Here is a 15,548-nt window from a genome sequence, read left to right on the forward strand (position 1 = left end):
CGCAGAGGCTAATGACTGCGCAAGTCTGCAACACCATGGAAGTGATCGTGGGAAAGGTTTACTAACAGACTCCATTACAGGCGTTCACGACAAACTTGGAAGCTCGCAAACGAGTGCTGCACATACTTATTCAGCGCTGGTACTCTCTTCGCCCCACTACACCCCAACCGTTCAGGACGGTTCGCCGGGCCCGCAGTGCAGCATACTTGTAGTCAGAAGTTCGGCAGCTCGCACGTGCGCCAGCGACTTGAACGTCTCGCTCGCGCGGCGGCGGCGGCCGAAATTTTTTTCCAGTCACCGGACCCGTTTACGACTGGAGAAAACAGAAAAGCCGGCCCGGAAGACGGCGCGCTCCTTGCCAGACTGCACGGCACGGTCCTGGAGAAAGTTGGCACGAGCCGATTGCGAGTCGACTGCAAGTCACCGTGTCACAACCGCGTCGATGAGGAAACGCGCTGCGTGGAACAAACGGGACGCTGAGAGAGGAGAAAAGAGAGAGGTCGCGGATGACTAGGAACGGCGGCGCGCCGCTAGTGCGTGGGGGGCAGGACAAACCGAAGACCGTGCCCGGATCCTCTCCGACGACCGAGCAGGGGTATTTTAGAACTTCACCCTACAACCGGCTGCTTTCCCTTTCGCAGTTCAAACGAGCGCTTAGCAAAAAGCGAGGCAAAGAGAAGAAACAGCAGCAGCACCCGCCAAAGTATAAAGGCACAAGCCAGAACAGCCGTTTCAAAACCGCCGTTCCCGATGACTCAACGGAGAGCAACATCGGACAAGTGAAAACATCCCAACCGAGACGGCCCAACGAAGCAACGCTCGGACACGACGAGATATTTATTTTCTCTTCTCTTGGCTTTCCTCCTCGCATCGGGCCGCGGCGATGAGCAGCTCATAAGCGTAAGTAAGGCAACGGGGCAATCGATCAGAGGGTTTAAGCAGGCGCCGAAGCTTATCGCGGGACCGCGCGCTGTCCCAACGCCGCGTCGACCTCGAGAGCCAAGATGGGCGACGCCCCAAGCTGCAAGCATAAATCTTCGCGCGTAAAGGTAAAGAACTCGCTGGCTGGCACGCCGTAAATATTTCTTGCACGAGTGACAACTTGATCGAAGAAGTCGAAGCCAAGTCTGAAAAGGCGTGCCGGGCGAAGAGGTGTGCTCGTCCAGAAGGTCCGCATTTTTTTTCCTTCAAGAACCCTCGCGAGTTTAAATACTCCCCTCTTTAAGTTCCCAAGGACGTCTAGTGGTGATGGTCTCAGGCTCACTAAGCCTCGTGAGCGCGTAAGGGCTCATGTGAAGCGTGTATTTGTGTGTCACGACATGACGTGCACGTCATGGAAGAGGACACGGTTTTGCCTCCCGCGGCAAAGCCGCTTCGCCGACAGAGCCCTGCACGCTCGCATGAACATGGAACCTACACAAGGTCTCGCGGCTAAACGCGCCTACACATGCTAAACCGCTGCCGTGGCCCGGACAACGTGGACGGCCTAGGGGGTCCGACACTGACGCACAACCCGGGGCCAACGACTCCGAGCGTGCTGCAAGCGGTCGCAGCTGGCACTACCGGCCCCACATGCTGTAGGGACAACGGACGGTGCCGCCAACGAGGCCTCACGGCCGTCGCCGTTGGCGTGGGAATTCACATCTGGAGGCCTGTTGAAGCCGTCGTCACGAACAGTGAGACAACCAGCATAATCATATGACGCGCACTTTAAAGTCAAGACGAATCCGGCCTAGATCAGGATATTGTACCTTTGTTTTTCTAGTAATATAACTCTTAAGATACCGGTGATGCGCGAGGTGTGCTGGGAGCTCCGGCTAAAACAGGACTCCTCTCTTTGTTCCCGCCCCAGCGCGCTTCTAAGGCACCGTGAAGGCCACAACACAGGCGTCTCGCTCGTCCACAAGGTCCCGACTTGAAGCGCAACTCTGAAGGCGAGGCAGAAGCCGTGTTGCCGAAAGCGCGCACTGAGGAGCGTACTCATGGCCCCTAGCGCATTCACTAAATGCTGCGTGCACGTGTCGCCTACTGTGCGGCCCGTAGCATGCAGACTTCGAACTTTGTCCACTGTCATTCCGGGGACAACTTCTGCACAGCTACAGCCCAGACAATGGAAACGATTGCCGCTGAACCTGCACTGCGGCTACACCGAAACAATATAACAAGATCGCTCGCAACGGCATTTTCTCGCGCTTGCGGCGACTGCATGTCACCGGAGAGGCTCTGAACGCGTCCACCGGCGCGATCCAGCGACGTGGTCGTCGACGTGCATCCGGCTGGCGCGCGCTTCAAAGGAGGGGCAACCAGGGGAGAGAGGCAGCATGCCCGCGCAGCGTACATGGGGGGCCACACTCACGCGGTAGTTGCGGATGTAGAACTTGCGCGGCGGCTCGTCCAGCGCAGCCAGCAGGCCGGCCTGGTGCACCATGCCGGATGCCAGCCCTGTCCTGGGACGCGGAAGAAGCCCCTCTGCGGCGGAGCGCAGACGGCCGCAGGCTCAGACCGCGGCCGCGAGGGCGCGCTGGCGTGGCCCTCCTCAGAACCACCCCTACAGCCACCCCCACCCGTAGCGGCAGCAGCGCTTCGCTCTCACGAGAAACCCGCCCGCGGAGGCGAGGCAAGCCCCGTGTCGAAACGGGCCGCGGCTTGCTCCAGACGCACGCTGGCGAAAAGACGACGGAGGGGAAGGGGACGAATCCGGAAAAGGAAGAACGCGCGCGCGCGCAACACAACGTGGTCGCTAACCTCGCCGCCACGCGGTCGGCCGCCTCGGGGAAGGGAAGGCCAGAATAGATTCGGCGGCGATGCGGCGTGCGACGGCCAGAAAGGTTATCTTCACGCACCAGCACTTGGCTAGCACGCTGCTGTGTATACGCGCGAAGTCGAGTCCCCGCTTTTCCCTAGGCCCTACCAATATCCAGCGTAGATTTAATCTGGGCGATGCCCGGGCAAGACGCAAAGAAGTCGAAGCCTTAACCGGGGAACTGGGCGCTGTGTGAACCACGCAGAACCTTGCTTGATGCCATGGAGCTGCGCGCATAAGGGGTTACACAGGCGTAGCTGTCGCGGTCGGTTGATGCGACAAATCTCCGCCTCATTTAATCCGCCAATATTTGAGCTTTGAGGACCTAAATATGGCCTCTTCCGAGCGGGCACACGGACAGGAGAAAACGGTTGTTGCGGGGACACGCGACGTTCGCTTCGTAGCTAAAAGAAGCAAACTCGTGAAACATCTCGCGGAAACACCAAGGAAGATTCCTGACCACATGATGTCACTGCAACGCTGCCCAACAGTGCAACTTTTCGCCTCTCTCACAGCAGTTAGCATCGCACCAGTGAGCGTCAAAACGAGCAGTCGAGTCTTACTGACACAATCTGTACTACAAAGCAGTTTTTTGCAAACTATATTGTACATCTGGGTTCCCGAGATAGTGATGAAACGAGGAAATAGTTGTCCTCATTAAACGTGCCGAGGCACTTCTATAGTGACCGGCCCAGAACAACTGAAACGGAACTATAGCATCATGCTCACGCAACTTCGCGGCGCGGCCACACTTCCGACATTTTCGCCGCAACGCAAGCATGCGTCGCAGGGAAGCCGCCAGCACCGCTCCCGATAAGGAGGCCAACCGATTAAGCTTCATCGGAGTTTCCCGAATTCAACTCAAAAAACGTGGCGGCGTCTCGACATTTCCAGGGGCGGAGCCTAGAGCACCGTCATGCAATAGGCCCCTTTCATAGATACCAAGTCGGCTTCGCCTCAATGCTGCGTACCCTACTAACCACGGAGCAGAACAAATGTTTAAAACGTTTAATATGTCTACGTGGTTCTTGTGAAAACACCACGTGCACCTGTGAAGCAGTAACATGCAAGCTGCGCACTTTTTACTTATACGCAGAGACGCTATGATTAGGCCAACTTGCAACGTGGGGAAGCCACACTCAACGAACTACGAAAAACATCTGGAGTAGTGCTGATTGCGAGACTTCACATCCCATCACTCCGTCCTGCCCGCTCAGCCACCGGCGCCGATACATGAAGTAGGCATCCCAGGTTTGAGAGAATGAGAGAGAGAGAACACTTCGGTAGCCCCGGTTTGGGAAAAACATAAAACGGGGGGACAACGTGGCTAAACGTTGAAACGCGAGTGTCTGCGTTCCGGTTCGCATTAATCGTTCAAGTTTCATATGCCTATCTACAATGACCTGCGAGTGTAAGGCTGCGGTAGTAGGGAACGAAATACGGCACACAGTTCACAGCGCATACGCAAGATTTGGGACATCGGCGAATGAGCAGCTCGAGGCACCCATTTCGTGCTGTATCTTCCTGTATACAGGGTGTTTCACTTAAGATCTTGTGCAATTTTTACAAATAAGCTTTTTGTGTTAGAAGGGCACATTCTTGGCAGAGCAATGTCAGCGGTGCTGCGCGTCAGGATACAGCTAAGACGTTCTAACTAGTAGGCTGGTTAACTATATTGAATAGCTAACCTTTTAACTATTATACTGTTAGTCTCCTTATTTATTATGAGGCTGCGGCCCACCGTAAATAATATCCACATGAGTTTTTAGAATTTCGAAAACGTAGTTACCCTAGGCGCTGTTGCCTAATAAATTCTGCCCACGCCGCTCCAGAATACATGCGCACCCGAAAAGCTTGCAGGCAAAGCAACCTCTCCAGTGCACTTAACTCGTCGAAATAGCCAAAATGTGTGGGGCCACAGCGACGAGGGTAACTGCGTTTTCGAAATTGTAAACACTGATATGGATATTACTCGCGGTGGGCTACACTCCTATCAATAATTAAGGAGCCTAACAAGAATAGTTACTGATGCGCTACACCGCTGATAATGTTATGCCGAACAAAAGAGCTCTTCTAACTCAAAAAGCCTATTTTCAAAACTTTCAAACCATCTTAGGTGAAGAACCCAGTATGTACCGAAAACGATCAAGACCGCGTGCTCTTCGTTTCCCTCGTTCCATCGCAGGGCTCAAATTCTGTTCAAGGCATGTGTTCAAGGCTGCCATACACTAGGCGTCCTACACGTTGCCGCGGCACTGCTGCTAGGAGCGGCTAGAGCACCAGAGAAGCCAGAGTTAATATAACCAACTAGAGAAGCCCACCGCGGCTCAGAGGTAAGAACTAGTAGCGCCGCTTTCCGGACGCCACAGGCACTCCACCACAAGCCAAAAATCGCTCGCTGGCTACGCGACAGACGGCGCTTTACGATGAGGGGCCACAAGGAAGGGGCCACTTTGCGCGCTGCTTTGGTCACTTGAAAACACTGCTTAAAGTCTGGCTCCATCGAACGTGGATCTTCAGTGATTCGAGCACAGGTGGAGAGGGAAATAAAAAGGTTTGGTTTGGTTTATGGGGTTTAACGTCCCAAAGCGACTAAGGCTATGAGAGACGCCGTAGTGGAGGGCTCCGGAAATTTCGACCACCTGGGGTTCTTTAACGTGCACTGACATCGCACAGTACACGGGCCTCTAGAATTTCTCCTCCAAAGAAATTCCAGCTGCCGCGGCCGGGATCGAACCCGCGTCTTTCGGGCCAGCAGCCGAGCACCATAGCCACTGAGCCACCGCGGCGGCGGAAATAAAAAGGGAAACAGAGAAAGCGGCTGGTGGCTTGCTTTGCACATCGTATTAAACAAAGGGGAGAAATCATCTTTAAAGGCCATTCTCTGCTCAATTTATGACACGGACCTGAAACAAGCGGTCCCGTGCTCTGCCAGTGAGCTCATTGTTCATAGCCTTGGAGCTGAGTGGCCAGCTCTGAACTGACTCGCTGTGCGAGGGCACGGGTTTCCCCTTTTTCTTCCAGCATTTGCGTAGCGCTGCCGTCTTTTCATTTTTATCAGTCTCCGGTTTTATAAAACATGCTAATGATTCTTACTAAACATCACAGTGAAAATTTTGAAACGCAAGGGAAGAAATTTTTCGACCACGACTTACAAGAACAAAGAATTGAACTTGAGTAAAGTGGAAGTTTGGGCTAGTTGGTATAAGTCATGATTCGCGGTCATGAGTGATGGTAAGTCATGAGCGCACGTCCTGCGTCCCTGTCATGCCCTTGTTTCTCTCACACCATGCCCCCCTCCAAATCAGAATAATTAATGGTCGCTGCTTTGGATTCATGCAGCCCCTACGTTCTAGCACGGGGGGTCAAGACCTGTTTGAAAAAGGTCCAAATCATGGACCTCTAAACAAAAAAAAAAAAAAGTTCCAAACCTTGGGCCTGTGAGCATTCACTCGCTCCAAATGCAGTCACAAATTAACTCCGTCCACACTGTGCATATTTTGTTACAACGATCTTTAGGATGCTGACCCGGCGTCAGAGAAAAACACTATCGACCTCGACACCACAAGACGATGCACCCCTTGGGGCACAGTACGATGAGGGCGGAGCCTAACAGCGGCACCGGGACTACTTAACGGCGTTCGGTGTCTTCTTGCCAAGCCAGTACCTCCTCCATGCCTTTCAATGCCCGTCAGATAGAGAGGAAGACAAGGAAGCATTAAGTTAAAGAAGCATTAGAATGCACATGACCTGCTGTGCGCTGTACACCAGAGCAAGGAATCTAGCGAACGATGCGGTTCCGCCGTTTTACTTACGTCTTCTACCGTGTCCAAGTGGAAGACTTCTTCCAATGATGCCTGCGATGCGGTGGATGCTGCGGGCCACGACGTAGATCGCGACAACATTGCACGATCATCCATCAGGGATCTGTCTGAAGAACACACGCTCATTTCGCTATGCTTGCGATGCCTTCCCATTTCTCGCCTCGCGCTGCAGACGTACACGTTCACCGGACACTTATCGAACACCGATGACACAACACCTACGCCAAGCCACTGCCTTTCCCGTTCTAAAGAATCTTCTTTCTTGAAATGTCGGCTGCAAACCTAGCACGATGCAGTGTTGGCTGCCAGATAACAGCGAGACACCTTTCTCTGAGGACGGTGCCAGCATGAGCAGAATGAAACGGCAGTTCCGCTATCTTCTTTTTGCCGCGAGGCAAGCAGTCGGGAGACGTTTTACCGCATGGCCGTAAATTCAGGACGCAAACCAGTGCACGAACACAAGCAGCACGCTTGCTGCAATATGCAGGGGTGTGTGACTTACGAACGGCGCTGTCAGCTTATCGCAAGTATACAACGCAGGGAAGTCGCTTCTGAAGACTCAGACGACACATACAGCGTCAAATCCCGGGGCATGCAAGGTGCGTGGCCATCGAAGAACGGCGCAACCTTATGGCAGGTAAAAAGCGGAAAGTGGCAAATACTGATCCGGATTTCCAAACTCTGGTCGACCTCGGACGTTGTGCAATTGCGAAGGGGGTGGTGGATGTGCCGAGCTGCAACTCGCCAGATATGCTTTCAACCTAGACGCATCCCTCCAGATAAGCCCAGCACCAAAGAACGCGGATCGGTTATCTACAGCAGAGCGATAAAGACGACCTAATGGCAAACAATACGCCCGGAGGGGATATTGAGCAAGGGGACATACGCAGCAGACGTTGCGAGTCAAGCTTTCAGACTGACACTGCAACCTGCGCTTTCTGCGAGAGCGCCGATAGTGCTTCGTGGAGAGCATATAGAACACACGGACACTTGCGCAGAAGGACGAACATAAGGCGCTGGTGTGTTTGTCCTTCCCCTGTGCCTTCATCGTGTGTCTTTTGGTGTGCAACGCTCAGCAATTTTCTGAATTCAAACCGCGCGCCATAATGGATCTCGCCGGAAGGTGAATGGACTAGCGTCCCCTCTGAAACGGGGTATTGCATGGAGCAACGTTAATGGAGCATGGAGGTAGTTTTGCAAACAAATGTGGGTGCTGATGATGATACTAACCCCAAAGCACTTCCAGCATCAATGGCGCGGCGTTTGAAAAGGTTTGCGCCGGTGCAGACGACGCGTGTCACGCAGCGATCGAAAAAACCACGTTTCTTACACCGTGGAAAAAACGCTGACGAAGACGACGCGTGTCTCACTGGTTTTGATCACTCAGCTCAGCAAACGCAACATTCCGCGCAGTGTTTGATAAGGCGCTGGTACAGGTGACGCGCCAACTTTCGTTCAAACAGGAAGTGTTCTCCCAGTGCTGCCAGAACAAAAAGCGTTTGACAAAACAGTGCATACGGAATTTGAGCCCTAACATATTATCGTTATGATGCTCCCCAACTTCCCAGACATCGGTCCTCCAGCCAGTGGTCCTCCAAACATGTTTTGTTATCCACAGCGGCCGACACACCCTGTTCACCTGGCGCCTCTCATGGACGCTCCGAGCAATGAGCGAGAAGAATCGCGACAGCCGCAGTAGGCGCGTTCTGGCGGGCACTGACCAAGCTTGAAGGTTTGATTGATGCACGTCTAACACATCGTATGGAGCTAAGCTGGAGCTGGTATGGAGCTAAGTGGCCACATTTAAAGTGCCCAGACTATGCCCTCTGTTCCCCAATTTATTCTCTTATTTTTCAATAGTGCCAGCTTTGATAGGCAGAGACATGGGGCTGGGCTGGCCAATGGGAACAAAATGGCACAGAAGATACAAAAATAAAAATAATTTCGATCGAGGTGGAATTCTAAAAGCCCGTGTACTGTGCGATGTCAGTGCATGTTAAAGGGACAGTGAGGAGAGCTCTATTAATATTTTTTTTATGGCAAAATCCGATAGTTCGGCATTTCCTGGCTTTGTTGCCACTTGGCCGGCAGCGAAAGATGCATTTATTTCTGAGAAATTTGGATTCGAAGTTGACAAAGTTTTTCCCGCCGCTCAGATTCAAACTTGGGATTCTCCTATGACGACACAGGACTAAGTGACGTGAAACATGACGACGTGCACATGACGTAACGCAGACTCCGTGATTTCTGACAGCCAGCACAGCGGCCTAGCAGCAGCCGAAATGAAAGCTACCGCCGGCAGCGACTCGCAGGAACGACGGCAGGTAGACAAATCCTCGACTGGGTAAACCTACTAGCGCCCGGGGAAGGCGAAAGTGTCAGGGAAAGCATGGATCGAGAAATCAGAAAGCATCTATACGTCTGCCCCATAACGAAGAACATGCACCCCGTACACGACGAGGGGAGGAGGAAAAGCAGAGCTAAGCACCTCGCTAACAAATTGGACAAACTCCCGCCGGGATCGGTCGCCTACACCGATGCAGCGATCGGGAAATAAGGCGACGTAACCTCAGTCGCCCTATTAGACACCGGGATCACCATAGGAATCGAAAGAAACCGAGATCTACCGCCGGTAGAGGCGGAGGAGATTGCAATAGCCATTGCCATTGCACGACCAGGCGTGAAACACGTCGTCAGCGATAGCAAAGCTGCGGTTAGGAATTTTAGCAAGGGTAGAGTCAGCAATCATGCTGCCAAAATTCTGAACGAGTCGTCTCTCGCCAAAAGCGTGACTATAATCTGGACCCCAGCACACGCCGGTCTCGCCGGCAACGAGGCTGCTCACATGCTCGCCCGCTCCTCAGTACCTCGGGGTGCTGCGGACGCCTCCACAACATCATCTAAAAGCAAAGAAAGTATTGGTACGTTTAGGGATGTAACCGAAAATCTAAAGAAAGACCGGAGGATATATCCGCCACCGGGTAGATCGCTGAGTAAAAAGGAGTCGTACGACTGGAGAAGACTCCAAGCTCGAAATTTCTTCTCGCCCCTGTGGAGGAGTTGGACGGGTGCCAGAGGGCGGAAGAGGGACGGTGCAGAAACCGAAATTTGTAAATTTTGCGGCCACGTGGCAACATTAGATCGCATAATTTGGAGATGCGTTCGTGCCCCAGGGCACAACGCGATTAAAACTAGCGATGAATGGGAGACCACGCTGAGAAGCTCCGACGAAAAAACTCAGCGCTTCGCCGTCCGCCTGGCGGCCGAGGCTGAAGACCTCTTCTCCTAGACGGGATCGGATGTCCTCCGGCCGCGGTGCGACAGATTGCCTCCCCGGACGCCTGCGTGCGGACCCGGAGGTGGCTGCCGCGCCATATTCGGCGGAAATAAATGTTCTTCCTCCTCCTCCTACCGCCGGCCGCACGTTGAAGGCATCTATCGGCTATTGCGGCCGTCGCTACCGTCGCTTCGCTTACGTTTGCACCGGCGTTTTGCCAGCGTTACGAGGGATCCTGTTCTCGAAGTCGTCAACGAAGTTCTCGCAAATAGACACCTTTAGCATACCATGTACCTTGTTACCGTTAGCGGAATACCGGGAGCCCGCCTATAGCCGGTGAGCAGGCGCTGATTGGTCCCGATGCTGCAGGCGCGCGCGTAGCTGCCGGGTACGTGGCGCCATGTGGCGACGTCAAGGTGATTTACGCATGCATTGGCTGCGCCTCAGTGATTCGTGGCTCCTCGTGTCCCAGTGTTACTAGAACCATTGGTTCTAGCAACACTGTTTTGTCCTATGACGTGATCACGCTTGTACTTGCGAGTTTGGCCTGTGGCGGCGATACCTGTATTTTGGTTCTTGCTCTTTTCTACATTACAAGATCTTTGTTGTCAGTATGAGTGGCGTTTTTGTAATCAGGAGCTGGTATTCTGTCGATACAAGCCAACTTCCATTTCTCCTCAGTGTCCCTTTAAAGAACCCTAGGTGGTCGATATTTCCGGAGCCCTTCACTATGGCGTCCCACATAGCCTGAGTCGCTTTGGGACGTTAAACCCCAATAAACCAACCAACCAAACCAATATATATGTATATAGTGTCTAAGTGCTCTTCACAGTACAAATTCCTGTTTTTGTAATCTCAGGACACTTAAGCGTCCCTAGAAAGTTGCTGCAGAGTCACTGGTGCAGAATTTCAAAAACATAAACCGGACAGCCTTTCACTCAACCGTCCACTAAGTGTATGTGTTACTTTTTGCGAAAGCATCCCACAGAGTACATGAGTCTGGTTTACGCATAGTAACTGAAGTATATTTTTTTTATTTGCTCGATACTGCAGACCTTTTATTTGGCCCAAGCAAGGAGGCCACAAAGATAGGACAGAACATCAATAACCAATGCAAGAACAGAGAGTAGATAAACTACATAACTCCTACATGTATTAATAACAGAATTTTGAGGAAAAGCGGACAATGTTAAAACAAGCATGGCAAATAAAACTGAAAAAATACCAAATAAATTACCTCAAATATATCACGAAACACCTTACCAATGTCATCAGTCTGTATTACTTTCACACCTAGAGCATTCCGCTCGCTAATTGCTTGTGGAAATGAAAATTTTAAAGCTCTAGCTTGTGAAAAGTATACGGCTAAGCTGTGATTGTGGTGACGAGGTTTAAGTTTATAAAGGCTGCACGCAGGGAGCAGGAGAAATGCCTAGTTTCCCATGACTTCGTTGGTGAAGGAAGGACAGCCAGGTAATCTCGCTATGCCTTACATGGAGATGCCTGATATGGTTTGTTTTCATTAACAGAGACAGGGAATGAGTTAATTTGCATGTGTTTATGTATAAAGCATACTGCAAGTCTCTTCACTTTTTGTAGTTCTGTTATGTCTTTCTGTGCATGGGGGTCACAAATGATAGCCGCATGTTCAGGTCTTGATTTCGCAGCTGCTAGGTACAACCCTAAGTTTATGGCGACAAACAAGTTTGCTTAGTGCTGCAGATCTAATGTGTTAAATGTGGTCATTCCATTTTAGGTGCGAGTCTAACAACAATGAGATATTTGTACTTTGTGACTTTAAAACTTCATTAATAAAGATCTTGAAATAATATGGATTTTTCTTGGATAGGCGTTTCACTGCGAATGGGGCTTGTTTTTATCTACATCTAAGGAATTACAGCCCATAAAGGGACAATGAAATCTGGCTAAACTATAAGCATTCCAGTGCAAATTAATTGTTGTGATAGTAAGGTGTTTAAACTACATTATTTTAGTCAGGGGCTGCTCAATGAGCTGCACGGGCATAGGAAGGTTCCCAGTCCTTGCACTGCTTATGTAGTTGACGATACCAGCAGTGCATTTGTAGGCCTTGTACTGCACAGTGGCCTCAGAGAGACATGGCTGGCAGAGTGAGTGAGCATAGAATGAACAGTGTTTATGCTTTCTAGATCACATATTCTGACTCCTTCTATATTATGCTGCGCATGTCTCATGTTGACAACTGTGTTAGATGGCTTCACAGGGTTCTTTGCCAGCACTTCTCTGTCTCTATCTGCAGCTGCAAGCTGCATTCTAGCTTGTGCCAAGCTGCATTCTAGTCATCTGGTGGGTATATTTTTCTTTCATTACCCTTTCCACCGCAAACTGCTGTATTATATTCTGCCACTATGCTATGCATCTGAAACCGCATAGCATACCATGTACAAATCACTGCAACAGAAACAAAGATGGAATGGAAAATGTACACAGGCACTTCACCACTAAAAATCAAACCAAGCTACCTACATCTACTAGAGCCATGTGGCTACAGAAGCCAAGAGCTCTTTTCTCGCCTATTGTACACACACATTTTTCTCTTGCCATTGTTGTTCTTAATCCCTAATAAAGCAGATTAAACAGTCAGATCTTGCTGCTGTGTTAAGTTGCAATGTTCCCCAAGAAAAAAAAAATGAACTGTACCATTAGCTGTGAATCTACTGACATTCCATCGAAAATCCTTCTGGATGTGAGCGCAGTGCATGTGGTCTTGTGTAGTTAAGTTCGGACCTGTAAAATGTTAGAGAACAGTAGGTTTCGCTTCGGCTTATGAATTTTCTAGCAAAGATGTGTGCAGATTTCCTTTTTTTTTTTATGACTGTACTTCAAAGCTACTGAGGGGGTCAGTGCATTCCCCTCACCCTCGAAGAATTTCAACCACTGGGGTGCTTTATGAGCTGTACTGCAGGGCACAGCAGCTAGCTTTGTGGCCTCAAAAAATTTGAAAAGGATGGCATTCATGTGTCCTTTTAATTTTAATGATATATCCGGTACCAAAGAAACACTGTGGTTTAAAAGGTACACCACAGTGGAGACTGAGATTAATTTGGCCCCCTTTGGTTCATTAATGTTCCCCAAAATTGCAGTATGCAGTTGTTTTTGGATGTAACCCCCATGGAAATGCAGATATCATGGTCAGTACCAAACTAACAAACCCATGCTCAGCAGCCAAACGCCATAGCGACTGAGCCACCACAGCAGGTATCTTGCAAATGAGAAACTAAAATTTATCAACTGAATAGTGGTGTTTGACAAGTTGCTTTGGTTGAAGCACGTGTGGTTATGTTTCACCAAAGCATCCTTCCGTCTCAGTGTCCGCAACTCATGGCACCGCTTCTGAACTGCCCCTTCATTCACGCTGAGCGACTAAACTGTCACAGGCACACTTCCTGCCACACGTGCTCTCAGTCTATGCCCATTAAAACAGTCCAGTACCACCTCTGAGTGCCTGGCACTTGCCAATGAAAGATTTTGCCTCTTCCCTGTGTATTGGTGGCTCGAACTGCACAATAACAATAGCGAACATGTTTGTTTACCATGCAGTGCAGTGCCTTCACACAGGCTCCCCAGGGCCGTCATTAAGGTGAAATTGCTGATTTGAGAGTGTGGTACGGATTCATGAAATTCCCTTGCTGAACTGCATAGTTAAAAATGAGCAAGATTTGAGATGTCCTGAGTACTCTCCTACGCCACCAAGAATGATACAAAAGCAGGAACTGCGACCACCGGCACATTCACAAGCAAATGGACCTACTGGTCGTGATGTTCAAGCAGTTTGCCCTGCATACTGTACAGCTAGACAGCCCGGCAGTTTTACATGCTGTTTGCTTTTTCCAGCCTTTCCATATCTACACACACCCATATTAGATGTTTTTAGCATACAGGAGATTTATTAGCGGAGACGTATACAAGTTTATCGGACGCCTCCTGCACACGCGCCGTGACATGGGTGGGGCCAGGCGGGGAAACTACGCATGTGTAGGAGGCGCCCAATAAACCGGTATACATCTCTGCTAATGTGTCTCCAATATGCTAAACACGTCTATTATAGCTGTGCATGTTCACATTCTAGAGCCATTGGCAATAGACACTACGGTGCCTTTTTGTCATAACCATTGCAACTTAACACCCAGAAGTGAAGATGTAGTGGTTGGTTAGTGTGTACTGCTCAGTGTCACTATTATGATGGAAACAGAGTCACTCAAAGAGAGAGTGGTAGGGGTGCAGTGCAACGGCTTTAGTCTACAACCTGCTCTACACATGGCCCCATTGCAGCTATGTACAGGGTGACTGAAAAAATACTGTAACACGAAAAAACAACCATAGATTTTCAACGTACAAATGAATGCAGTGTGAAAGCATATTCAATTCCATACAACAGCTTACATTTAAAGTTCAAAATGTTCTCATTATGCTTTGATACAGGCTCCTAGACACTTCTCGAAATTAATCAAAATAGCTGCGATGCTTTCTGGAGTGATTTCGCTCCAGGCTTTCTTAAGAACATCGTTCAGTGATTTGTTGGATTTGCGCTTGAAAGAGCATGCTTTTTTTCTCCACTATCCCCAAAACAGCGAAGTCCTACGGACTGGGATCGGGGAAATTTGACGGCCAAACTTCCTTTGTCCAGAAGGAGAGAATGTTTGCCTCAAACCACTCAGGTGTCTTCTCCGCACCGTGTGCTGGAACCCAATCTTGCTGAAGCTGCCAGTAAATATTTCTTGCATCTCCTGACCCCAGGGAATGATGCCACCCTCTAGGATTAGCTCGCAGTGTGTCTACACGTTGATTATGAACTACTTTTCACAAAAAACAAGCTTCGTCTCAAGGGCTGAAATCTCGCCAAAAACCATGATGCCCTTGGTCAAATTGGTTTTTTCTACTCGCACAATAGATGAAGAACCGTTTTACAGCAAGCCTCAATGATTTTGTGAATTCCAGGCCAGTTCGAGAGTGAAAATCTTCTCATCACTGAACAGAATCCGGTTCGGTTCTTTACCACGGCTCAGCTACTTCATCATCTGGCAGTTTTCCAGTCTAGAGACCATTTTCGGGTCCCTGAGCAGTTGTCCTTTTGCTAATTTGTCCACTTGGAGTCCTAGGTCCTGTTTGACAAGTAGGTGCTTGGTAGAGTTGCTAACTTCATGCTCCTGAGCAAGTTTTCTCATGTTTTTCAGGAGATGCTGCTTGATTTTTTTGCACATGGCTAATTTCATCTCCCGGGTTCTGGTTGTTTGAAGTCTTCCACTCTACTGCTGGCTCTTGATGCTTTCTGTCTTCTGGAATAGGCTTAGGACATGATAGACTTGCACTTTCAGCAATTTAAGCATCTCCGGAATTAGCATTCTCTGCCTGTGGCACCTGACGATGGTGTAGAGTAGTTCTTAAGAGACCATTTTTCCCCAGCAATATCATATTAAATACAGCGGTTTTATATGAAAAAAGCAGAAAGAAAATGAATACAACAAAAGTACTACTCAAAAATGTAAGCAAAATTGCATAAAATATAATTCGAAGCACATTACAGTATTTTTTGGTCACCCTGTTGATTGCCCACACACTGCCAACACCGCCACCATCGCGACACTCCGACCAAAGTCTCATGGGA

At 49.9% G+C, this 15,548-nt stretch overlaps 1 protein-coding gene across 6 annotated transcripts in view; it reads right to left on the reverse strand.

Annotated features, from left to right (window-relative positions):
- LOC149341053 (leucine-rich repeat flightless-interacting protein 2) overlaps positions 1-15,548 on the reverse strand; it is a 45,983-nt gene that overhangs the window by 23,800 nt on the left and 6,635 nt on the right. The window contains exons 1-2 of one of the 6 annotated variants that reach the window (XM_089542883.1): positions 12,584-12,670; positions 6,619-6,734 (exon numbers count right to left, since the gene is read on the reverse strand). The exons of 1 other annotated variant lie outside the window; for it this stretch is intronic. In XM_089542883.1, coding sequence (XP_089399009.1) covers positions 6,619-6,734; positions 12,584-12,644 — 177 coding nt within the window. In that variant the 5' untranslated portion in view covers positions 12,645-12,670. Of the gene's footprint in view, positions 1-2,356; positions 2,513-6,618; positions 7,379-12,583; positions 12,671-15,548 lie in introns of those variants that run through there. 4 more of the 6 variants (XM_089542888.1, XM_089542885.1, XM_089542884.1 and 1 more) reach the window with 4 other exon arrangements.

This window comes from Amblyomma mixtum, chromosome 5 (assembly GCF_055824585.1).
Source record: "Amblyomma mixtum isolate Tamu chromosome 5, ASM5582458v1, whole genome shotgun sequence".
NCBI classification, from domain to species: Eukaryota; Metazoa; Arthropoda; class Arachnida; order Ixodida; family Ixodidae; genus Amblyomma; species Amblyomma mixtum.